General features: G+C 44.3%; 1 protein-coding gene across 1 annotated transcript; it reads left to right on the forward strand.

Annotated features, from left to right (window-relative positions):
• Positions 1–5,316: 5,316 nt before the first annotated feature.
• LOC124661327 (phosphopantothenoylcysteine decarboxylase-like) lies at positions 5,317–7,461 on the forward strand. Its single transcript, XM_047199188.1, has 3 exons — positions 5,317–5,426; positions 6,441–6,792; positions 6,886–7,461. The coding sequence occupies exons 2-3, from the start codon at positions 6,463–6,465 to the stop codon at positions 7,201–7,203; spliced, it is 648 nt and encodes a 215-aa protein (XP_047055144.1). The 5' UTR covers positions 5,317–5,426; positions 6,441–6,462; the 3' UTR covers positions 7,204–7,461.
• The last annotated feature ends 18,404 nt before the right edge of the window (positions 7,462–25,865 follow it).

A 25,865-nucleotide genomic window follows, 5' to 3' on the forward strand; every position in this document is an offset into this window, starting at 1 on the left:
TTTTTCCATAAAAACTATTTGTGAGGCAGGCTCTATCTTAGATGTTCTTCCAAGAACAGTACAAATTCTAATTTTTTTGTTAACTCAGTTAACTCTTTTCTACGTGAGAACTCCACTTAACTCTTAATTTGTAAGAAATCGCCACTTCCCCAGTTCCTTGTGAATGTTGGCAATTTTATTATTTCTCCACAGGTTCTCGGCCCACTGGCCAGGCGTAAGCAGCTTGATTACGCTCTAAACAAATGGACGAGTCAATGACGATTAGTTGGTCAATGATTAAGCTCGAATGTTAGCTTAGCTTAGGGGCGATTTACACAAAAATAACCCAAAAGTGAAAGAAAAGCACAGACTAACCCTCCGGCGAAACTATTTCACCAATCTAACCCTTTTGTGTGGCGCCCCACACATCGGCGCCACACATGCCAGTGTGGCGCCCCTCCTGCCGGCGTCACACACCCAGCCGACGTGGCGCCATCGACGCTGAGCTGGTGCGCCCATCCGACGTGGCAGCATGTGTGGCGCCCCTCCCATCGGCGCCACACATGCCAACTTATATCAAGTTTTCGGTCGAAAACATCCAGGGGCTCCGGACGTCTGGGACTTAGCCGTTTTTGCGAGGCTCTATGTGTGGCGCCGATGCCACGGGCGCCACACTAGCATGTGTGGCGCCGATGCCACGGGCGCCACACATCCACTTAAGTGTGGCGCCCGCGCCCGCCCCCAGCCCGACCCTCTCTTTCTCTTCTTTCTCTCCTCTCTTTCTCTCCTCCAACCGCCGCCGCCGGCCGCCTCTCCGCCGCCCCCCACCAAATCCTCCACGGATTGGACTGATCTGGCCGGCCAAATCCATCCCCATACAATCCTCAAGGTATTCCCCTTCGTTCCCCTTCGATTCATCCAAGATTTGCTCCGGTTTAATTCGATTTAGCCGTTTTGCCTAGATTGGAAATGTTGGTTGTGTTTGAACCATAGATTTGTATGCATGTGTTTGAACCATAGATTTGTTGGAACCATAGATTGTATGCATGTGTTTGAACCATAGATGTTAAATTTTGCTAGATTGTATGCATTGTATCCAAAGATGTTTGAAGGAACCCTAGATATGTATGTATCCTAGATTTGTGGAGGAACCATAGGCATCAAATTTCATGAATGTGTATGTGAAGGAATAACTCATATGGTGTTCTATCCCTAGATATGAATGTATATGTATGTATTTGATGTATGTGTGTATGTATGGAACCTTATGTATGTATGTGGTGAAAGGCAAAATTGGAGCTTAGCAAATGCATTCTATTGTCTTACATATGTCTATTATGTGCCTAGGAATGGTATGTCTCATGTATGTGTTGCTCATTTTTGTTAGTGGAATGACTCATAATATGGTTGTGTAAACATGTAGGATGGTGTGGCTTCTGGATGAAGAGTACGACAGGATGCACCGGGCTGTTCATATGACGGAGAGGGGAACGGATCTTCACCCTTTGAAGATTCGTTACTATGGCACAGCGGATATACCGTATGACGAGAGGTACACGGAGTTCATCCGGCCTACCGGTCTTATGCCGTTCATATCCCTTGTAAGCCGTGGGGGCCACACATGAACCCCTCGGCACTCACCGCCCTTGTCGACCGGTGGAGGCCGGAGACTCACACCTTCCACTTGAGGGCCGGCGAGATGGCCCCTACTCTCCAGGATGTTTCCATGATCCTTGCACTACCTATTCAGGGCGAGCCACTGTGTATGAACACAGCTTCTGATGGGTGGCGCCAGCAGATGGAGGGGCTTATTGGCAGGGCTCCTCCGCTGCAAACAGAACCAAAGAAGAGAGTACCCGCCGGCGCGTCTTTCGAATGGATCAGGACTAACTTTGGAGAATGCCCGATAGAGGCCAACGAGGACACTCGGAGGACGTACGCCCGCGTGTACTTATGGTACATGATTTTGAGGACTCTCTTTCCTGACAGTGGGGGGAAGCTGGCCCATTGGTGTTGGCTGAAGGCGCTTACGGTGTTGGACGACCGGTGGAGTTGGGGAACAGCGGCACTTGCCTACCTCTACCGGCAGGTGATGATTTGTTCTATGTACTATTTTTCTATAGTAGTGTGCTAGACAAAGTAGTAACCAAATATCTTATGTACGCAGCTTGGACGAAGCTTGTCGCAGGACCGGGAGCAGGACCGGGAGCGGCGGTATTGGTGGATGCATGCTCCTACTTTCCGTATGGAGCTGGGACCGCCTATCGGTTGGGCGTCCCGTGGTACTCACCGAGACGCCATGGCCTCATCACCCTCACTTTCCCGATCGGGAGCCCACTTGGGCATACCTTTGGGACAATGTCTCGGAGATGACGAGCGATCCAATGGTCATGTACAGGCAGTACACTCGCGGAGTTGGACACTCTTACCGCTGAGCAGGTAACCGATCACTGCGGAGTTGCAATCCTAGTTTTGATTGATTCTACTGGCATGTTCTAAATAATTGTATGCTGTAGGTGGAATGGGAGCCATATGGTAGCTACTACCATATTGGCGCGGGGATGGCTGACCTGAACCACAAGTGCACGGAGGAGGCGCGGTTCTGGCGTATGCGCTGCCCACTCATATGCATGTGGCTTGTTGAACACCACCAGCCGCAAAGAGTGATGAGACAAGCTTGGGCTGTATCAGGAGTGCCCACCAATGTGGCAAGACACGGACAAGGCGCTTCATAGGTAAACTTCTGGAATCATGCGATGGAAGATTCTTGATAGAAGAGGTACAAACTAACTTGTTGATTCTTGCAGGCTTTGATAGGCAGCGGCAGAGGAAGATCACAAATTGGCCGATCCATCATAGCGGCCACATCGCAGCGTTCCAACACCGCTTGGAAGCGGCACGGAATGCTGGCCCTGAGCAGATTGTGCCTCACGACTTCACCGCTTTCAACAACTACCTCGAGTGGTTCCATCAGAACACGCGTATCGAGTTAGTGAAGCGCGCGTATCGTGAGGAGATCTTGGACGACCCCATCCAGTTCGATGAGGTTGGGCAAAGCCAGCACGACACTTTTGCTCGCAGAGGGAGATCGACTTCTATTGCTTCCGAGCTGAACTTCGTGGTAATGGATTCTCTCACTAACTAGTACATCATCTAGATTGCCATGTGCTCGCTTAAATTGTGTATGCTATGTTTGTCACAGCGGGAGGAGATCCAAAAACAGCCGAGGAGTGCGAGGTTATGTGGGAGCGAGAGCGGGAGAGATGAAAAGCTCGTCGGACCGTTGCGGAATTTCATTAAGGTATGATCACCAACTTTGAATGTACACTATTATGTTCTGGTGGCTTTGTAACCATGAGTTCCATGACGCGAACACCGCACGAAAGATGCGGCGGTTAGCGAACTTGCTAGGTTGCCGCGAAGGCGAAATCCCTACATCCTCCTCTTCCGAAGAACCGCAGGTATGGACTATTTTGTTGCTGTGAAACATGTTCTTACTAATTTCAACTTTTGTAATCTCATGTGTTCATGTTTGTGAAGATTCCTCCTGAGGACGACCTAATTCTGAGTCAAGGCATACTTCGAAAGCATACCTCCAAGCAAGCCCCACGGTCAGCTTACCAGTTGAAGCCAAGGGGCAAGGCTCCAAACCGGTACACTCCGGAAGATTATGTCAACCGAGGAAAGAAGGTTGTCACTGAGGAGGATGACGGGCCGCCGCGGAGATCAGCTATGTCGAGGATGAGGAACGACGAGCCGTTCTCTTCAGATGAGGAGGAGGAGGAGGAGGAGGAGGAGGAGGAGCAGCAGGAGGAGCAGCAGCAACAACAGCCAAGGCAGCGGACGAAGAGGATGGCCGTCCGGAAGCAGCCCCGAGGACGGCACGTCGAGGATGCTACTAGGATGTGCTACGTGTTGTTGTGAACTCTATATTCATAAGTATCGATTTGTGAACCCTATGTCATTTCGAACCATGGTCTGTAATGCTACTTGTTGTTTGAATCTACGTGCTACAATGTGACCTATGAAGTGTTATATGTGTATGTCATGAAATTGCTACTTGTTGTGTCCAATGTTGTACTCGTAACTGTTGGAGTTTGGATTTTTCATGTTTTCAACACAAGTCCATGTGTGGCGCCCTTCCCACTGGCGCCACAAGTGCTAGTGTGTCGCCCGTGGCATCGGCGCCACACATGCCAACTTATATGAACTATTGGGTCGAAAACATCCAGGGGCTCCGGACGATAAGTCCTTAGCCGTTTTCGCGAGCCTCTATGTGTGGCGCCCGTGGCATCGGCGCCACACGAGCTGGTGTGGCGCCCGTGGCATCGGCGCCACACATCGAGCCTCGCAAAATGGCTAAGTCCCGGAGGATTTGTCTCACGGTATGTTTTGGGGGATTCCAAGTGCATGTGTGGCGCCGTTGGGAGGGGCGCCACACATGCCGCCACGTCGGATGGGCGCACCGGCTCGGCGGCGAGGGGGCCACGTCGGCCGGGACAGGTGGCGCCGGCGGGAGGGAGCCACATGGGCATATGTGGCGCCCGTGGGAGGGGCACCACATAAAAGGGTTAGATGAGTGAAATAGTTTCGCCGGAGGGTCAGTCTGTGCTTTTCTTCCACTTTTGGGTTATTTTTGTGTAAATCGCCTAGCTTAGGTGGTGGACGGTCGTATAACGAACCTTTGTTTATTCGGATGCGTTATCGAGCTTACCTTGCAGCAAGTAGTCGAGAGCTGGTGGCTCGAAAAAAGCATAGTCGAGTTCTTTTTCTATAGATTAATCTCTAGTACCCTGTTTCAAGAAATGAGACGCACACGAATTCCAAAATGAATTTTAATCATAAAAGTTGAGCAACAAAATTTTAATTATATTATACGTAATTAGTATCGTTGAATTTGTATTGAAAAACACTTTCCGATGATGCTAATTTCATACAAATAATCTTTATATATTTCAAGTAATTATTGGTCAAATAAAAACACGAAAAACGAGGACACCTTATTCTTTGAAATGGAGATAGTATGTACCTAATGTTGTTCTGACTATATAAACACAGAGAACACGTATGAGTCAATAGCTGGACAGATTAGCGCATCTGAATTACGAGAGTAAGTATAGTTATATATAGTGTTTGGCTATTTCCTGATCGATCAATTTTTATTGGGATAAATGGGATATCTCATAAGAATCCTATTATAACGCTGTGTTTGGATGTACAGAATCTGGCCTCGGAAATGGAATTCTGTTTGGATGGCCATAGAAAAGAATTGCAGCTGGGAAAGTTGACCCAATTCCAAGCCCGTCCGCTCTGCCTAGGGAGTTTCCGAGGGTGCGAGCTCGGAAACGCATGGAATCTGGCCTCGCACCCCCGCGTCCGCGTACCTCTTCGTTCCCCTCTGGCGAGCGAGCACCAACTCGACCCGATCGGCGGCGGCGCCGCCTCCGGTAATGCTCTCCCTGCCCTCTTCCCCGCTCCTCTCCCCAACCCCGCTCTCATCCAAGGCCCTCCCTTCTCTGCGCATCCCCGTCCTCCTCTCTGCATCCTTGCCCTCCTCCAACCCTAGATGCAATGGGGAACGACGCCATCTCCTTGCCGCTCCCCAAGCTGGCCTCTTAGCTAGGCTTCATCTCCCCCTTCGGTTCCTCTAATCCATGGTTGATTTCTGACATTTTCTGGAGCTAAATCGTGGTTGATTTGTTGTTGTCTACACAAGCCTCTTCTGGAGCTAAATCATGGTTTAGCTGTCAAAATGTTAGTTGCATTCTAGAGCAGCAGTTCCGTGGGTGAATTGACACTTAAGGCACCAATTGTTGGTTATCTGGAACTGAAATGGGTCGATTACGCACGAGGCAAGGTTCCCCGGATCAGGGAGGAACAAATTTTGGTTATCCAATAACCCTAATTCTGCCCTTTGGCAGATTAGGTTCGTTTTCTGCTCTAGCATAACTGTTCCCAACATGTATGTATGTATTTTCGATATGGCGTAGGACTATATTTTATTTGCAATGTAGTGAGACTTCTAATATGTACTAACTTAGCACCATAGCAAAAGGTGCCAGATTATTAGTTCGGCTAACTCATCTTGGATTGCCGTTTGAGTGTGTCAAAATTGTACATTTGACCCAGGAATGTTAATTATAAGTTGGAACTGCTAATTATGGTTTTTACGTTGTCAATGTGTTAACTCGTCTAGTTCAACCAGATTGCACCTTAATCCAAGTAACAACACTTGATTTTTGTGTTGATGATAGCAGAGTTCTGAATGTAAAGCATATCAAATTCAGGGTATTACAAGATAAAGCTCATGGTTCCTTGAGCAATAAAATATCTCTTGTGCTTCTTTGAAATGAATTTCCCCTGTTTCTCTTTAATTTCATTCCAGATTGTGCACTGTTGATCATGTTTTCGTATGCCAGTTGCCAGCATAAATCCTCTCAAGTCTTATAATTCTGTTGCAGTTGAGCAGTCCAAGCAAATCAGATGGCTACACCAGGACAAGTACAGGAAAACCTGATGCTGGAGCCCAATAAGCCACGGGTCCTCCTTGCTGCTTCAGGAAGTGTAGCTGCTATAAAATTTGAGAGCCTCTGTCGTATCTTCTCTGAGTGGGCGGAAGTCCGAGCTGTGGCAACCAAGTCAGCATTGCACTTTGTTGATAGATCATCTCTGCCCAGTGACGTCATTCTTTACACTGATGATGATGAATGGTCTAGCTGGAAGAAGATAGGGGACGAGGTTCTACACATAGAACTGAGGAAGTGGGCAGATATCATGGTGATTGCTCCATTATCAGCAAATACGCTGGGCAAGGTTTGTTTTCTCTTCTGTACGAACCATGCTCTGAATCAGTTAACAGAAGTCGCTCTCAGTGCTGCCTAAACTGATGTTATGCTAGTTTCTCAGATTGCTGGTGGGTTATGTGACAACCTCTTGACATGCATAGTGCGAGCGTGGGACTACAAGAAACCACTCTTTGTTGCACCAGCCATGAACACCTTCATGTGGAGCAACCCGTTCACAGGGCGCCATATCGAGATAATCAACCAACTCGGCATATCTTTGGTCCCACCCATCACGAAAAGGCTGGCCTGTGGGGACTACGGGAACGGCGCAATGGCTGAGCCTTCGCAGATCCATACGACCGTGAGGCTCGCATGCAAGGCACAAACATTTGGTACAGGAAGTCCATGTGTGATGCCTTCCAGCAGCAACCCTGTCTAGCTGATGCGATGATAGATATGTTCCAAGTGTTGAGCTTGGTACACTCCCCATCTGGGTGTAAGAAGTGAAGAGTTATCAGATTTTTACTAGTGGTGTCTGTATCAGTGAACATGCAGTACCCATGGATCTGCATATTTATTTGTGAGATGTTAGGTCATAGAGATTGGGGAAATGTTGTTGTTGTTCCAGCATAAATGTTCCGTGTTGTTAGTACTGATGAATCTACTTCCATTATATCAGTAATTCTAAATTTCACTACAGTGATTTGCAATAACTTTAAATTGAGATCACAAGCAGCAAAGTTCTCATTCTCCATCTTGTGGTAGACGCTTGCAAATTTGTACTTTCAGGGACAAGGCGAGAATGACGCGTGCAAGAAAGGGTCCTGGCGATCCACAACTTGTGGCTAAGCAACAAGATAAGATGATGCCAAGTCCAGATAAGCATTTGGGTAGAGGAGGCCAACTCTGTCCAGTCATCGTCTCGGCCTTACTACCAGCAGTAAACATGAACACTTCGGTCCTGTGCCCCACAAGGTTGTGGTGTGAGATGAATGGCTGGTGAGTGCTGTGTTGACTCGTCTGGATAAATGGATAATCGTGCCAACGTCAGAAGTTCATATGGTACCAGCAAGAAGACTGAAAGAGAGCAGCAAAAGGAAGTGGCAACCATATATATAGGAGAAATACTTCAACCAAAATTCAGAGTTATGATAATCCGAAACAGAAAGACTTAACTGATAACAAGATCTACATACAAGATAATCATCACCTTTTCGTCTTTACACGGCAAAAGCCCGTTACGTGGGCATTTTCATTGCCTCAGACTGACTAAGCTGCCAGGTTGGTACAAACAACTCTTGCTGAAAACGTGTACGCAGGTCTCTTCTTTTTTTAGATAGAAGGGGTCATGTCACCATTTCACTCTTTTCTTTGTGAAAGATGTCACCATTTCTCTGTCTCACGGTTAATTCAAAAACATGTCGCCATTTCTCTGTCACGTGCAGATAAAGTGACGTGATTTATTGCGCTATACATGTGACATGTCTGAATACTACATCCAGGATAGTATATTTCGCGTCGCCTAACCTAGGCGACTCGGGGGCGATCCCCGCCGCCGGCCGCCTGCCACTTCTATCCTCGCCCCCTTCTCCTCGCCGCCGCCGGAAAACCCGCACCCTGGCGGCGGCGAGGAAGGATTTCAATACCACAACACATATGGCTGAAAGGATTTAATGTGTAGGAAGGAATATGGTGAAACGTTTGCTCATGCCTCATGTTGTATCTGCGGGCTGAGCAGCTAGCCACCATTCTGTCCATATTCATGGAGAACTTGAGCAACTTGTCTTAGTTTATGCAGATATTATCTTTTAATGAATTGGTAGTATGAAATATGTTGTAACTCCCATCAGATACGTCTCCATGTTCTTTATAATGGTGTTGTAGTTGTGGTCTTGTTGATGTGGTTCTGTAATATTGAATTTATGACTCCATCAGTTCATATTCTTGTCTGGCATGTACTCCACACTTTTTTTAGGAGAACGTTGAAAGCAGAGTTTAATTTCTTACGTTTATAACTAGTCAGCACATGCATACACTAGTTTCCTACAACATGTTGCAAAACTCAATCTATGGGCAAAAACACAGCAATTTTCTTTCAAAAGAGCACAAAGAGAGAAATACATGTCTTGATTGTATTCCCTAATGCAGCAAAGAGTTGTTAGTTATTAAGTCAAGCAGCGGTTCAAGTCTCGGTTATAATACGGTACAATCTTAGAAGATACACAGTTACAGAATCCACACATCTATCATTGACAAAATACTGTTGCAATATTTTTGGACTCTTGAGACGGAAAAGATCATCATCCAGGTAGGTGGTCCTCTCACACAATTCACCCATCTCAAGAAATTCAGAACGAACGTTGCTGGTCAGCCCGGCCAGTGCCACCAATTTCTCCTACTGACATAGACTCTGAGTTGGAGGACTCCACGTCAGTCTTGCTCACTGCAACAAGATGCAGGGGAAATCAATGTTTCTGAATGGAATTGGAAATTATTTTGGATCGGCGACAACATTCAGGGCGTAATACAATCCTTTATTTCTTCAATGAGAAGAAAAAGGATAAATAGCTGATGTGGAGGCATGAGAGGACGAGGAGTTAAATCTATTCACTTCATTCTTCTTCTCATTGCTTGAGCTAAACCGTTACATAAGGGCATCTCCAACGCTGCGACCCAAACGGACGCGTTTTCGCGTCTGATTTTGGCTGTTTGGGTCGGCCTCCGGAGACGCGGACGGATGAGGACGTCCGTGGCTTTTTTTTATTCCCCAACGCGCGCAGTGACTCAAATCCCTATTCCTCTTCTCTAGCCACGCCCGTACTAGTACTAGTTGGCCAAGAAACGAGCTCCACCCTGCCCCGCCCGTGCTCCGGCGACGAGCTCGGCGGCGTCCTGGCAGGCCACGCCCGCGGCCAGCTTCGCCCCACCCGTGGCTCGTGCGGCTGGCTCCGGCCCCGCACGTGGCCGTGCCCGTCCCTGCCCGTGCTGACGCGGCCGGCTCCGGCTCCGCCCGAGCGCACCCGGATCGCTCCGTCGCCGACTCGGCCGGCGCCACCCCGCCCGTGGCCGCTCCCGCCCATGGCCGACGCGGCCGTCGGGGTAAGCGCCGCCACCGCCCATGCCCGCCCGCCCGTGGCCGACGAGGCCGGCGGCGCGCCCGCCCGTGCCCGCCCCGCCCGTGGCCGACGCGGCCGGCGGCGCCCCGCCCGTGCCCGCCCCGCCCGTGGCCGTCGGGGCAAGCGCCGCCCCGCCCATGCCCGCCCCGCCCGTGGCCGACCTTGGCCGACGCGGCCTGCCCCGCCCGGTGCCCGTGCCCGTCGCGGCCAGATAGGCGCCCCGCGCGGCCCGGACGGCGAGCCCCCGCGCGGCCAGAGAGGCGTGGCGTGGCCAGAGAGGCGAGGCGAGCTCCGTCCCCGCCCGTCCCCGCCCTTGCCTGCCCGTGCTCGCGCCCGTCGCGGCGAGCTCCGCCCGCGACGGCGTGGCAAGCGGCCGGCGTCCGTTCCCGCGCCCGTGCTCCGTTTCGGCCGCGGCGACCTCCGGCATGGACGAAAAAAAAGGGGTCGTCTTTAGTGGGGAGCCTCCACGCGAGCTCGACGGCGGCGGTTGGCCGGCGAGCCCTATTGCGGTGAGGAGCGAAGCCAACATCCATGGCAGAAAAAGAAAAGAGAAGGACAGAGGAGAGAGAAGGCTGTGGGGGTCTGGGTGGATTGATTGACTAGTCTGGCTGCCATGTGGGGTTTGGAAGGACACGCGCGGATAACCACGGACGCTCGCAGGGTCAGGCTCGCCCCAAATAGCTCCCAAATTTGGTCTGACTTTGGGTCGTGCCGGACACTATAGCTGTCCATTTTTAATATAGGTCCGCGCGTTGGGAGCAGGTTTTACCCAAACGGACGAAAGTGGTCGCCGTTTCTGGGTTTGGGTCTCCGCGTTGGAGATGCCCTAAATACAGTGATGGAAGTGAGGTCTGTGAGTCTATCGTTCTTTCACAATAACCCCAGTTTGCAACAATGACACATTGAGTGAAAGCATTTGTTTTAATTTTGAATGAAGAGTGAGAGCATTCAACAAATAAATTAAATGTGTGTGGAACAACAAAATAACTGCGCAACACAAGAGCTCTGTTGGGTGAGATTCCCTGGATGAGGAATGATGGCTGCCCGATGGAGACCGCCGCTGCAGCTGTAATTCTGACGACAAAAGCTTCGCAGTTGCGTCCTGATGCGCGTGTTGACAGTTGACGGAGGGTGCCGCCGCATCCCTGTCTGCCCCGATGACAATGTCTAGTGGAATGATGGCTTGATGTTGGGTCGCTTGCCTCGTCCAGCGCTCCGACCGGGGCCTTGAAGGAGACGAGCCGGTGTGCGATGTGGCCAGCGAGGTCGCCGCCGAGAGGAAGGCGACCGCACTCTTCGCGGCGGCGCCAGCACAACTGAGGTCGGCGACACGCAGGCGACGCGTATGCTCACCGCAACACGAGCGGGGATCATCCCATCGACTCCTGTCACATCGTCTTCCAAGTCATGGTGACCACTTCGACGACCTCCTGCCCTCACCTGCGCCACCCCTCACCGACAGCCTCCACATCCCCATTATCTCAACCCCACCGTCGCCGGCCTCCCTCTCAATATCCGCGGCGGCGCCAACATACCCGAGTCCGGCGACCGCGTCGCCGCGGCACCGACTCAACCGAGGTGTACGACCGCGTGGAAGAAGCTAGGTATGACGCGGGCTCGTCGGCGAGGACCACCGGCGGCGGCCACGTGAGGGAGGCGTGTACGACATCGATCTAGATCATGAATGATTAAAAAAAAAAAAAACTACAACACACATGCAGATAGAAATGGCCATCTTGGGCCAGGCCCGTCTAAGAGAGATTTGTTGGTGTCGTCCGATTTTGCCTTTGGAGGTCGGCAGTAGGAATCGTACTTCTCACCATTTTGGCACGAGTATGAATTCTTATTGGCCCTTGGATGCAGGAAAATAGATGGTTGTTATTTATTTGAGGGTACCACAAAAGGTATCTCATTAAAATATATAATTCTCACTATAAAATTACCTATTTAATGTATAGAATTTTTTATTAAAATTTTATTACAGAATATATGTAATATCAACAACCCCATATTATCAGGATACGATGAAACATTTCTATGAGACCATACCGCTCCGCTGCGCTCATAAATATGTACTACCTCTGCCCATTTTTTGATGTCAAAAATTTGTCTAAATTTAAATGTATCTAGACACATTTTAGTGCATAGATACATCTGAAATTAGACGAACCATCATCTATTAATGGACGGAGGGAGTATATAAAGTCACCTCTATTAACTAAGGCACACACTACCTTATGAGCAGGGACGTATCCTTCTATCAATCAACTAGTTCCATTAATAAATTGCCAAATAATTTACCATAACCATTGGGGTCAATTGACCCCACTCATTCTACCTAGCTTCGCTCCGGCTTATGAGCACCTTCAAGAGACTTAGTCTATGAAACTAATTTGTTGGTCTTGAGATTGGCGAATGTTGGGATTCGTAGCATAGAAAACAAAAAGTTTCCTACCGCAAGAACGAATAACAAGCCAAGATCTAATCTAGTAGATGGTAGCAACGAGGTGAAGATCAACATACCCTCGAAGATCGTTAAGCGTCAACGAGATAAATCTCGTGGTTGATGTAGTCGATCACTTGCCGCTTGCAAAAACGCATAGAAGATCTTGACGGTGCCACAGTCGGGCAGCACCTCCGTACTCGGTCACACGTTTGGTGTTGATGACGATGTCCTCCTCCCCGTTTCAGCGGGTAGCGGATGTAGTAGATCCTCCTCGGAATCCCGCCAGCACGACGGCGTGGTGATGGTGGTGGTGGAGATCTCCGGTAGGGCTTCGTCGTAAGCGCTGCAGGAGAAGAAGGAGGAGGGAGTAGCTAGGGTTTGAGAGAGGGGGCTGCTTGGGCGCCGGCCTGGGAGCCCTTTGGTGGTGCGGCCAAGGTGTGTCCAGCCCCTCCCTCTCCCCCTCATTATATAGGTGGAACCCCCTAGGGTTTGCCCAAAATTCGAATAAGAGTCCAACTCAAAACCTTCCATATGGGTGAAACCTAGGTCAAGTGGGATTGCTCCCTTTCCTTGCTTCATGGCCGACCAACTAGGTGGAGTCCACCATGGACTCCACCTTCCCACTTGGTGGGTTGGCTAGGGTTGGTGGAGTCCCTTCGGGACTCCTCCTTCCATAGTGATTTATTCCGGATGATTCTAGAAACTTCTACAACCTTCCATAAATTCATCGGACCATTTCCAAACTTGGAATGTGACTTCCTATATATGAATCTTATTCTCCGGACCATTCCGGAACTTCTCGTGATGTCCTGGATCCCATACGAGACTCCGAACAACATTCGAACTCCATTCCATATTCCATATCTACTTAAAACGACATCAAACCTTAAGTGTGTCACCCTACGGTTCGAGAACTATGTGGACATTATCGAGACTCCTCTCCGATCAATAACTAATAGCGGGACCTGGAGATCCATAATAGCTCCCACATATTCAACGATGACTTCGTGATCGAAAGAATCATTCACATAAAATAACAATTCCCTTTGTCCCGCGATATTTTACTTATCCGAAGTTTGATCGTCGGTATCTCCATACCTAGTTCAACCTCATTACGGATAAGTACTCTTTACTCGTACTGTGATATGATATCCCTTGTGAACCAGTCACATGCTTGCAAGCTAACTGGATGTCATTCCACCGAGAGGGCCCAGAGTATATCTATCCGTCATTAGGATGGACAAATCCCACTATTGATACAAGTGCCTCAACCCTATACTTTCCGAACACTTAATACCACCTTTATAACAACCCATTACGCAGTAGTGTTTGGTGTCATCAAAGAATCCATACGGTGTAGGTGATTAACAAGATATCATGGTTGAAGGATTAAGTTACTATGCATATTAAAGCTTGAAGCACAAAGAACTAAATGACTTGACCAAATGCTACGCTTACTATGGGTGTATGACCATCATATCATTCACCTAATGATATGACCTTGTTATTAATAACATCCAATGTTCATGATCAAGAAACCATGATCATCTATTAATCAACAAGCTAGTTTAACAAGAGGCTTACTAGGGACTCATTTATGTTTACAACACACACAAGTATTAATGTTTTCGGTTAATACAATTATAGTATGGGATGTAAACATTTATCATGAACACTAAGATATAACAATAAACACTTTTATTATTGCCTCTTGGGCATATCTCCAACAGTCTCCCACTTGCACTAGAGTCAATAATCTAGTTTACATTTGTAAAGATATAACACCTTGGCCTTCTGGTGCTTATCATGTTTGCTTATGGGAGAGGTTTCAGTCAACGAATCTGACATACTCAGAAACGTATGTATTTTGAAATTCATTTGCGTCTCTACGCATTACTCAATTTTTCAAAATGAGTCGGCATCAATCGTATATGTTTGGTCTTCTGGTGGAACCTTAATTCCATGGTCTGAAATATGTTACCAATATTGTCACATACACCAAGTTCTCAAAGAACTCCTCGACTACCGGAACTACACCAAGTTCTCAAAGAACTCCTCGACTCAAAAACACCCTTGGTCATTGTAAAAACAATGAGATACTCTGCCTTCGTTTGTAGAATCCGTCACAATATTTAGAACTCATCTAAATCTAGCATAGACTCTTTCTAGCCCATTGTGCTACCTTTTAATGATAACATTTAGCCTAATTGAGACTAAAATTTATTTTTATATGTGACCAAACTAATATCGGTGTAACACCTTACAACAATTTGTTTGTCATTACCCATATAAAACTACATATTTATATCCTCGGCTCTGACAAAGCACTCAGGGAAATTCTTACTGTTGTCCAATGATCATATTATGAATCATTCTGATATATGCTTGTAACACCTTAGAGCATAGGACATCTGATTGTGTACTTATTATTCATGATCTAAAATCACTCATGTGATTTTACTCATTGAGTGTCAAATACACTCAAGTCTTGTTTAAACCTCCACATGGAAAATAACACCTTTTTAATGTTTTCATATTGAACTACTTCAATATTCATTCTATGTACTTTGACTTAAACTTATTATGTGTTTCAATCTATCTTCATAGATCTTGACGCTAAATATGTTTTTAGTCCATATCATTTCATTGAAGTTGATTTTCAATGAAACCTTCTAATCATATCAAGTACATGATTACATTATTTATAATCAACGATATGTCATCTACATAAAGTATTATAAATATGTCTCAGCGCTCCCACTTAATTTCTTGCAAATGCAAGCTTGTTCATCATTTATGATGAAATCATAACTCTTTGATTATTTCATCCGGTGAAGATTCCAACTCCGTGATACTTACTTCATCTAGTGAAGTTTGTATACCTTTCTAGCATTCTACGGACTAGCAAAACTCTCATTTGTATCTTGTATACACCTTTAATGCACACTTCTGTTAAGTAATGTATTTTGCCATCCTACTAGCATATCTCATAAAAGAAATATGTAGCGATTACTAGAACAATCCGCATAGACTATAAGCATCGCTACTGAAGATCTAATCTTACCGCAGTCAACTTTTTGAACTTTGTCATAAACAATGTTTTGACAAGTTGAGCTTCTTCAAGGATATTATATCCAGTCTATAAATTTGATAGATCTATTTATTTTCAAAAAGTATTTATTCCTTCAAAAGGTTTATCAAGCTCCAAGCTTGATTTTAGATACTATCTTGGATTTCATGGTTCTTAGCCATTTTAACGGAGTCAGGGCCCATCATAACTTCTTTGTATGTAGTTGGTTTATCATTGTTCAAAATCAATCCTTTGTTCACAAATCATTTATTTGATCACAAAGTAAACCATACCTACAAGGTTCAATAGGTACTTCGATCTCCATGACTATAACACTTTGTGACATGGGAGCCATGATCATCGTGGTCGCTTCCAGAACCATTTCCGATGCTGCGCTACTCTGATCATCATGCTCAGGTTCATCAATCTTATCAAGTTCTATTGTCCTCCCACTCAAATACTTTGCTAGAAACAATTTCTTGGAAATAAGAAACATCGACAAACACTTTTGTATTTGACTTCATAGTGGAAAGAATTCCCAATTTGTTCTCTGGAATAACCAACAAAGACATTCATCCGATTTTGGTTGTAAACTCATTTACCTATGCTATGCATACCAAAATTTTAAGAAAGGACTATTTAGGGTTTATACCCATGCCATAACTCATATGGTGTCATTTCAACGGATTTATGATGACGCTCTATTTAGTGTAAAAGCGGTAGTCTCTAAAACATAATCTACAAAATTATAATGGCATCATTTTATTTTATATCATCATTAATCCAACAAGGTTTGGATACGTCTTTCGAATACTCCATCATAACTATGGTGTTCCGAGAAACGTGAGTTGTGGAACAATTTCATAACTCTCTTAGATGTTCGCTAAAAATCAAAATTCAAATATTTCCACAATGATCCAATCATGGATATTTGACTTTTCTATTACGATGATTTCCACTTCATGCTGAAATTTATTTGAATTTATTCAAATGTTTCAAACTTCTTTCTTATCGAATAAATATATACATTCAATTCATTGTTGGAAGTTTTCATGAAGTAGAAGAATCTTCCGCACACAACTATGCCCAATGAACCACATATATCATCATGTATGTTTCCATTAAGTTAGTTGCCCGTTCAACTCTTGGCCTATGAATGGTATTTCAGTCATTTTCTTTAGAAAAGATTTGCAAGTGTCAAATGATTCAAAAATCAAATGAATCCAAAAATCCATTTGCATGGAGTTTCTTCATGCGTTCCTTTCTAACATGACCTAAATGGCGGTTCCACAAATAAGTAGAATTCAAATCATTTGCCTTACGGCATTTTAGCGTTAGTCTTATGTATGTGCATTTCACCATTAAGATTTATAATAACTTATCCATCGTACATGGAGTACGGTCATAATTTGAACAACTCATTGTTTTTATTTAACCAGAGAAAAATAACAATTATTAAGTTCTTTATTGTAAATCTCAAGGGCTAGGTAGAATGCCAATGACAAACATAATAACACTTTATTTTGTTCCAGACGTGCATTATTACCATATTCCTTATCATTCACTTAGTCCATTGTATTCTTGTATTGCGTTGTATTGTATGACATTTCATACCAACCAATCTGGTACAACCGTACAAATACCCAATAACTTCATTGTGTGACCAATCAAACAATACATTCATAACATGTATATCATCTATATACACCTGAGCTAGACTTTCTAGTCTTTTCTTTCTTTCTGCCAAAATCCTTTTGTAGTTTATCTTTCAACTTTCCTCGTATTTCTAAAAACACTTCAACATCAATAACTTCTAGGCTTGTTGGTCAAATACCAATAACCTTGAGGTTCACACTTTGAAGTTGATCATCACATGACAAGTGTTCCGGATTTCACTATTAGTAATTTTTTAATGTGATGAACAATTTCACTCATAATGTTATCCATCAAATCATGACAACTTCATGATGAAGCTACTATGGCTTACATGGATATGCGAATAACGTTAGTGCCCAACTAGTTGGAGGATCGGGACGCCTAGCGTCTTCAACCTTCGTACATTCCCATAAAACTTATGAGTTTATGTAGTCTCACTAAATTATATTCTATTATCTTGTATTAAGGTCTTAGATATCACATATATCTCATACCTTGCTTATTATGAAAACAAACTTTTCAGTTCCTTACTTTTCAAACGGATTTGAACATCAAGTTTCACGGAGACAAGATAATTTTAGATACTAATTGAAACCATTGCTTTTGAATCGGCAATTTGAGGATTACCAAAAGTTTGCTATAGGACTTAATCATTTCTTGATTCTTTAACGATACGGTACCAGTCCGTAAAGTTACTTGTCAGACTTAACAGTATTTCTATCTCAGTTACAAGCCTAGCGCAAAGTAGAAAACGGATGCCAGTTCTACAAAATTTAATTCAAATACAATTTAGACTATGTTTAGGATAAATTGAGTTTACTATTAATTCTTAAATTAACTAGGTGAACTCCCACTCAAAACAATATCGATCCCTCGCATTGTCTTGGTGATTGCACGAACCAAATCCACTACACCAAGTCCGATCATCACGTGAGATGATGTAGTTTCAATGGCGAACATAAACATGTTCATCATATCATCTATATGATTCATGCTTAACCTTTTGGTCTACCGTATTCTGACTTCTGAGGCCATGTCTGTACATGCTAGGCTCGTCAAGTCAAACCCTAGTTTCCGCATGTGCAAATTTGGCTTGCACCCGTTGTATGCACACGTTGAGTCTATCACACCCGATCATCACATGATGCTTCGAAACAATGAGTCTTATCAACGGCGCTAACTAAGGACGAACTCTTTATTATCTTGATTTTTAGTGAGAGGGATCATCTTATAATGCTACCGTCGCGATCTAAGAAATATAAGATGCATAAAAGGATTAACATCACATGCAATTCATAATGTGATATGATATGGCCCTTGTGTCTTTGCGCCTTTGATCTTCATCTCCAAAGCACGGGCATGATCTCCATTATCATCGGCGGTGCGTCAAGGTCCATGGCGCCGTCTTCATGGTTGTTCACCACATGTAGAAACTATTACAACTAATTTGAAATAATACTACAACATGAAATATAAAGACAACCATAAGGCTCCTGCCGGTTGCCACAATACAATAATGATCGTCTCATACATATTCATCATCACATCATGGCCATATGACATCACCAAACCCTGCAAAAACAAGTTAGACGCCTCTAATTTGGTTTGCATATTTTACGTGGTTTAGGGTTTTCGAGTAAGATCCAATCTACCTATGAACATGAACCACAACGCTGATACTAGTGTTGTCAATTGAAATAGTAAATTGAATCTTAACTATGGTGAGAGATACAGACACCCGCAAAGCCACTTATGCAATACAACTTGCATGTCGAGCGTGGAGCAAGTCTCATGAACGCGGTCATGTAAAGTTAACCCGGGCCGCTTCATCCCACCATACCGCAAGATGCAAAGTACACATAACAAGAGACAACAAAAGCATCAACGCCCACAAAACCATTGTGTTCTACTCGTGCAACCAATCTATGCATAGACACGGCTCTGATACCACTGTTGGGATTCGTAACATAGAAAACAAAAAAATTACTACCGCAAGAACGAATAACAAGACAAGATCTAATCTAGTAGATGGTAGCAATGAGGTGAAGATCAACATACCCTCGAAGATCGCTAAGCGTTAACGAGATAAATCTCGTGGTTGATGTAGTCGATCACTTGCCGCTTGCAAAAACGCGTAGAAGATTATGACGGTGCCACAGTCGGGCAGCACCTCCGTACTCGGTCACACGTTCGGTGTTGATGACGACGTCCTTCTCCCCGTTCCAGCGGGCAGCGGATGTAGTAGATCCTCCTCAGAATCCCGCCAGCACGACGGCGTGGTGATGGTGGTGTTGGAGATCTCCGGCAGGGCTTTGCCGTAAACGCTGCAGGAGAAGAAGGAGGAGGGAGTAGCTAGGGTTTGGGAGAGGGGGGCTGCTTGGGCGCCGGCCTGGGAGCCCTTTGGTGGTGCGGCCAAGTTGTGTCCAGCCCCCTCCCTCTCCCCCTCATTATATAGGTGGAACCCCCTAGGGTTTGCCCAAAATTCGAATAAGAGTCCAACTCAAAACCTTCCATATGGGTGAAACCTAGGTCAAGTGGGATTGCTCCCTTTCCTTGCTTCATGGCCGGCAAACTAGGTGGAGTCCACCATGGACTCCACCTTCCCACTTGGTGGGTTGGCTAGGGTTGGTGGAGTCCCTTAGGGACTCCTCCTTCCATAGTGATTTATTCCGGATGATTCTAGAAACTTCTACAACCTTCCATGAATTCACCGGACCATTTCCAAACTTGGAATGTGACTTCCTATATATGAATCTTATTCTCCGGACCATTCGGAACTCCTCGTGATGTCCTAGATCCCATCCGAGACTCCGAACAACATTCGAACTCCATTCCATATTCCATATCTACTTAAAACGACATCAAACCTTAAGTGTGTCACCCTACGTTTCGAGAACTATGTGGACATGATCGAGACTCCTCTCCGATCAATAACTAATTACGGGACCTGGAGATCCATAATAGCTCCCACATATTCAACGATGACTTCGTGATCGAAAGAACCATTCACATAAAATAACAATTCCCTTTGTCTCGCGATATTTTACTTATCCGAAGTTTGATCGTCGGTATCTCCATACCTAGTTCAACCTCGTTACCGATAAGTACTCTTTACTCGTACCGTGATATGATATCTGATACGTCTCAAACGTATCTATAATTTCTGATGTTCCATGCTTATATTATACCAATTGCTACATGTTTTATATACACTTTATATCATTTTTATGCATTTTCCGGCACTAACCTATTAACAAGATGCCGAAGCGCCGGTCCTCGTTTTCTCGCTGTTTTTTGTTTCGGAAATTCTACACAGAAATATTCTCGGAATTGGACCCCACGAAGACAGAAGTCAATGTTTTGCCGAGACGGACCCAGAGAGCCAGAGAAGGGCAAGAGGGGGGCCAAGGGGCTCCCACACCATAGGGGGCGCGGCCCCACCCCTGGTCGCGCCACCATGTGGGGTGGGCCCCTCGGGACTCTTCCGAGGCCGCCCTTCCGCCTATATATTCTCCCAGATGCGAAAACCCTAAGATGATTAGTCATATTCCACGAAAAGTTACGTAGCCGCCGCCATCGCGAAGCCAAGTTCGGGGGATAGAAGTCTCTGTTCCGGCACGCCGCCGGGACGGGGAAGTGCCCCCGTAATCCATCTCCATCGACTCCATCGCCATCTTCATCACTGTTGCTGACTCCCATGATGAGGAGGGAGTAGTTCTCCCCCGAGGCTGAGGGCTCTACCGGTAGCTATGTGGTTCATCTCTCTCTCCCATGGTGTGATCTTTATGTGATCATGAGCTTTGTAATCTAGTTTAATATGTAGATGTTACTCTTGTCTATTATGCACTCTATAGGTTACTTTAATATGAACTCCGGAGTTACTCTCCACAGTGTGATGGTGACAGTGTGCGCATCGTGTGTGATTCCTTTATGACGTTGTGGAGCTTGTTTAGTCCGGCTTGAGGTGTGCTTTTGCAGCCCTACACAATGAATGGTGTTTGTTATCCAACAAGAGAGTGTTTGAGAGTAGCATTTATTTATTCAATTATGTGATCATTGTTGAGAGTGTCCACTAGTGAAAGTATGATCCCTAGGCCTTGTTTCTAAGCATTGAAACACCGTTTCCAACAAGTTCCGCTACATGTTCGCTTGCTGCCATTTTTATTTCAGATTGCAATTACTACTTATAATCATCCATATTACTTGTATTTCACTATCTCTTCGCCGAACTAGTGCACCTATACATCCGACAAGTGTATTAGGTGTGTTGGGGACACAAGAGACTTCTTGTATCTTAATTGCGGGGTTGCTTGAGAGGGATATCTTTGACCTCTACCTCCCCGAGTTCAATAAGCCTTGGGTGATTCACTTAAGGGAAACTTGTTGCCGTTCTACAAACCTCTCGCTCTTGGAGGCCCAACACTGTCTACTGGAATAGAAGCGTGCGTAGACATCAAGCTATTTTCTGGCGCCGTTGCCGGGAGGTAAGGTAAAAGGTATTCACATCCTCCGACTACTAAGCTATTTCCTAGCACTGTTGCCGGTGTGTGAGTGCTCGAAGCTATTTCCTTTAGATTCTGCAATTATATCTTTTTGTTTCTTATTTTTATTTCACTAGTTAGGCTTAATGGAAAACAACAACAAAATTAGAGATCTTTATGAAATTTATATTGAATTAGGACATGGTGTGTTTGAAGAGAGAATTAAAAAAAACCATGGAACTTTGTTTGCAAAATAGTTGTAGCAATGTTTTTAGCATGAATTCTTTGAACACTATTATTTTTAATGCTATGGAAAAGTCTAAGCTTGGGGAAGCTGGTTGTGATAATTTTAGTCTCCCAAGTTTTGAGGAGAAAATTTTCTTTGATGATACTTTGCCTCCCATTTGTGATGATTATAATGATAGTGGTATTTTGGTGCCACCTACTATGGAGGAGAAAGTTTATTATGATTATACCATGCCTGCAATTTATGATGATTACAATGATGGTTGTGATAGTTTTACTCCCACTATTACTAATAAAATGCTTATGTGGAGAGTAATGACACTTTTATGCATGTGGATCATGATAAGAATGCTTTATGTGATAGCTATATTGTTGAGTTTATTCATGATGCCACTGAAAATTATTTTGAGAGAGGAAAGTATGGGTATAGAAATCTTCATGTTACTAAATTTCTTCTCTTTATGATGAATGTTTTGAGCTTTCTCTTGATTTGCTTTTATTTGCTTGGTACTTTAAGACCTACTGGTCCTTATGAGAGAGGGAGACACGATTTTATATATCTCAATAATATTAAGTCACCTCTCTTTTTGTTGAAAATTTTGAAGTTGCACTTGCTTTGTCTTTCTATGATAGTAGCTTCATGCTTCAATAATTTGTTTTCTTACAATATTCGTTTGCATAGAAAGTGGGTTAGACTTAAATGTGTTTGGTATTTGCTTTTTGATGCTCTCTTATATTCAACTCTCATCTTTATAAGAGCATCATGAAAATTATCATGCCTAGCTAAAAGGCTTTAAAGAAAAGCGCTCTTGGGAGACAACCCATTGTTTTATTTCTGCAATTTTTGTTTTATTTTTGAGTCAAGGTACTGCCTACTACTGTAGCAATATCTTTGTATCTTTATTTTCTTGCATTGTTGTGCCAAGTAAAGTCTTTGATAGAAAGTTGATACTAGATTTGGATTTCTGCGCAGAAACAGATTTTTAGCTGTCACGGTTTTGAGTTTTTCTCTCTGTAGAAAAATCTAAAAATCTTGAAAAAATTCATGAGTAATCCTCAGATATGTATGCAACTTTCATTCAACTGGAGCTTTTCCATCTGAGCATGTTAAGTGCCTCGAAAAAATTCGTCTTTACGGACTGTTCTGTTTTGACAGAGTCTGCCTTTTATTTTGCATTGCCTCTTTTACTGTGTTTGAGTGGGTTTCTTTGCTCCATTAAATTTCAGTAGCCTTGGGTAATGTCCAGAAGTGTTGAGAATGATTGTGTCCTTGCTGAACATATGAATTTTTGATTGTGCACTAACCCTCTAATGAGATTGCTTTGAGTTTGGTGTGAAGGAAGTTTTCAAGGATCAAGAGAGGAGGATGATATAATATGATCAAGAAGAGTGAAAAGTCTAATCTTGGGGATGCCCCCGTGGTTCATCCCTGCATATTTCGAGAAGACTCAAGCATCTAAGCTTGGGGATGCCCAAGGCATCCCCTTCTTCATCAATAATTTATCAGGTCACCTCTAGTGAAACTATATTTTAATTCCGTCACATCTTATGTGCTTTATTTGGAGCGTTTGTGTGCTTTTATTTTCGTTTTGTTATCTTAGTTCTCTGAATAAATCGGATCCTATCATGCTTGTGTGGGAGAGAGACACGCTCCGCTTTTTCATTTGAACACTTGTGTTCTTCGTTTTACTTTTAATGTTCATGGCAAAAGCTGAAAGCCGCAGCATTTATTGCTATTTGGATGGAAACAGAAAATGCTTCATGTGGTAATTGGTATATTGTCTTGAATAATTTGATACTTGGCAATTGTTTTGAGCTCTCAAGTAGATCATGTTTAAGCTCTTGCATCATGTAGTTTAAACCTATTAGTGGAGAACTACCGTAGAGCTTGTTGAAATTTGGTTTGCATGATTGGTCTCTCTAAGGTCTAGATATTTTCTGGTAAAAGTGTTTGAGCAACAATGAAGACAGTGTAGAGTATTATAATGCTTGCAATATGTTCTTATGTAAGTTTTGCTGTACCGGTTTATACTTGCGTTTGCTTCAAACAACCTTGCTAGTCAAAGCCTTGTACTGAGAGGGAATGCTTCTCGTGCATCCAAAACTTGAGCCAAAACCTATGCCATTTGTGTCCACCATAACTACCTACTATGTGGTATTTTTCTGCCATTCCAAGTAAATACTTCATGTGCTACCTTTAAACAATTCAAAACTTTATTACTCCTTATTTGTGTTAAGGTTTTATAGCTCATGAGGAAGTATGTGGTGTTTTATCTTTCAATCTTGTTGAGCGGACTTTCACCAATGGACTAGTGGATTCATCCGCTTATCCAATTATTTTGCAAAAAGAGCTGGCAACGGGGTTCCCAGCCCCAATTAATTAACTTTCATTAATAATTCTCTTCACATGTTTTGCCCTGATTCATCAGTAAGCAACTTAATTTTCCAAATAGACACTCCTCCATGGTATGTGAAATGTTGGAAGGCACCCGAGGATTCGGTTAGCCATGGCTTGTGAAAGCAAAAGGTTGGGAGGAGTGTCATCCATAAATAAAACTAAAGTACATGTGTAAACAAAAGAGAAGAGGGATGATCTACCTTGCTGGTAGAGATAACGTCCTTCATGGGAGCCGCTCTTTGAAAGTCTGTTTGACGAGGGGGTTAGAGTGCCCACTACCATTCGTTGACAACAATAAACACCTCACAAAACTTTATTTTTATGCTCTCTTTATGATTTCAAAACTTAAAAATCTCTAGCACATGATTTAATCCCTGCTTCCCTATTCGAAGGGCCTTTCTTTTACTTTATGTTGAGTCAGTTTACCTACTTCTTTCTATCTTAGAAGCAAACACTTGTGTCAACTGTGTGCATTGATTCTTACATGCTTGCTTATTGCACTGATCATATTACTTTGTGTTGACAATTATCCATGAGATATACATGTTGAAAGTTGAAAGCAATTGCTGAAACTTAAATCTTCCTTTGTGTTGCTTCAAAACCTCTTATTAAGAATCTATTGCTTTATGAGTTAACTCTTATGCAAGACTTTTTGATGCTTGTCTTGAAAGTACTATTCATGAAAAGTTTTTGCTATATGATTCATTTGTTTAGTCATTATCTTTTTGTTAGCAAACTATAGACCATTGCTTTGAGTCACTTCATTCATCTCATATGCTTTACAATAGTATTGATCAAGATTATGTTGGTAGCATGTCACTTCAGAAATTATTCTTTTTATCGTTTACCTACTCGAGGGCGAGTAGGAACTAAGCTTGGGGATGCTTGATACGTCTCAAACGTATCTATAATTTCTGATGTTCCATGCTTATATTATACCAATTGCTACATGTTTTATATACACTTTATATCATTTTTATGCATTTTCCGGCACTAACCTATTAACAAGATGCCGAAGCGCCGGTTCTCGTTTTCGCTCGTTTTTGGTTTCAGAAATTCTACACAGGAAATATTCTCGGAATTGGACCCCACGAAGACAGAAGTCAATGTTTTGCCGAGACGGACCCAGAGAGCCAGAGAAGGGCAAGAGGGGGGCCAAGGGGCTCCCACACCATAGGGGGCGCGGCCCCACCCCTGGTCGCGCCACCATGTGGGGTGGGCCCCTCGGGACTCCTCCGAGGCCGCTCTTCCGCCTATATATTCTCCCAGATGCGAAAACCCTAAGATGATTAGTCATATTCCACGAAAAGTTACGTAGCCGCCGCCATCGCGAAGCCAAGTTCGGGGGACAGAAGTCTCTGTTCCGGCCCACCGCCAGGATGGGGAAGTGCCCCCGGAATCCATCTCCATCGACTCCATCGTCATCTTCATCGCCGTTGCTGACTCCCATGATGAGGAGGGAGTAGTTCTCCCCCGAGGCTGAGGGCTCTACCGGTAGCTATGTGGTTCATCTCTCTCTCTCTCTCTCATGGTGTGATCTTTATGTTATCATGAGCTTTGTAATCTAGTTGAATATTTAGATGTTACTCTTGTCTATTATGCACTCTAGAGGTTACTTTAATATGAACTCCGGAGTTACTCTCCACGGTGTGATGGTGACAGTGTATGCATCGTGTGTGATTCCTTTA

This window comes from Lolium rigidum, chromosome 6, assembly GCF_022539505.1.
Source record: "Lolium rigidum isolate FL_2022 chromosome 6, APGP_CSIRO_Lrig_0.1, whole genome shotgun sequence".
NCBI lineage: Eukaryota > Viridiplantae > Streptophyta > Magnoliopsida > Poales > Poaceae > Lolium > Lolium rigidum.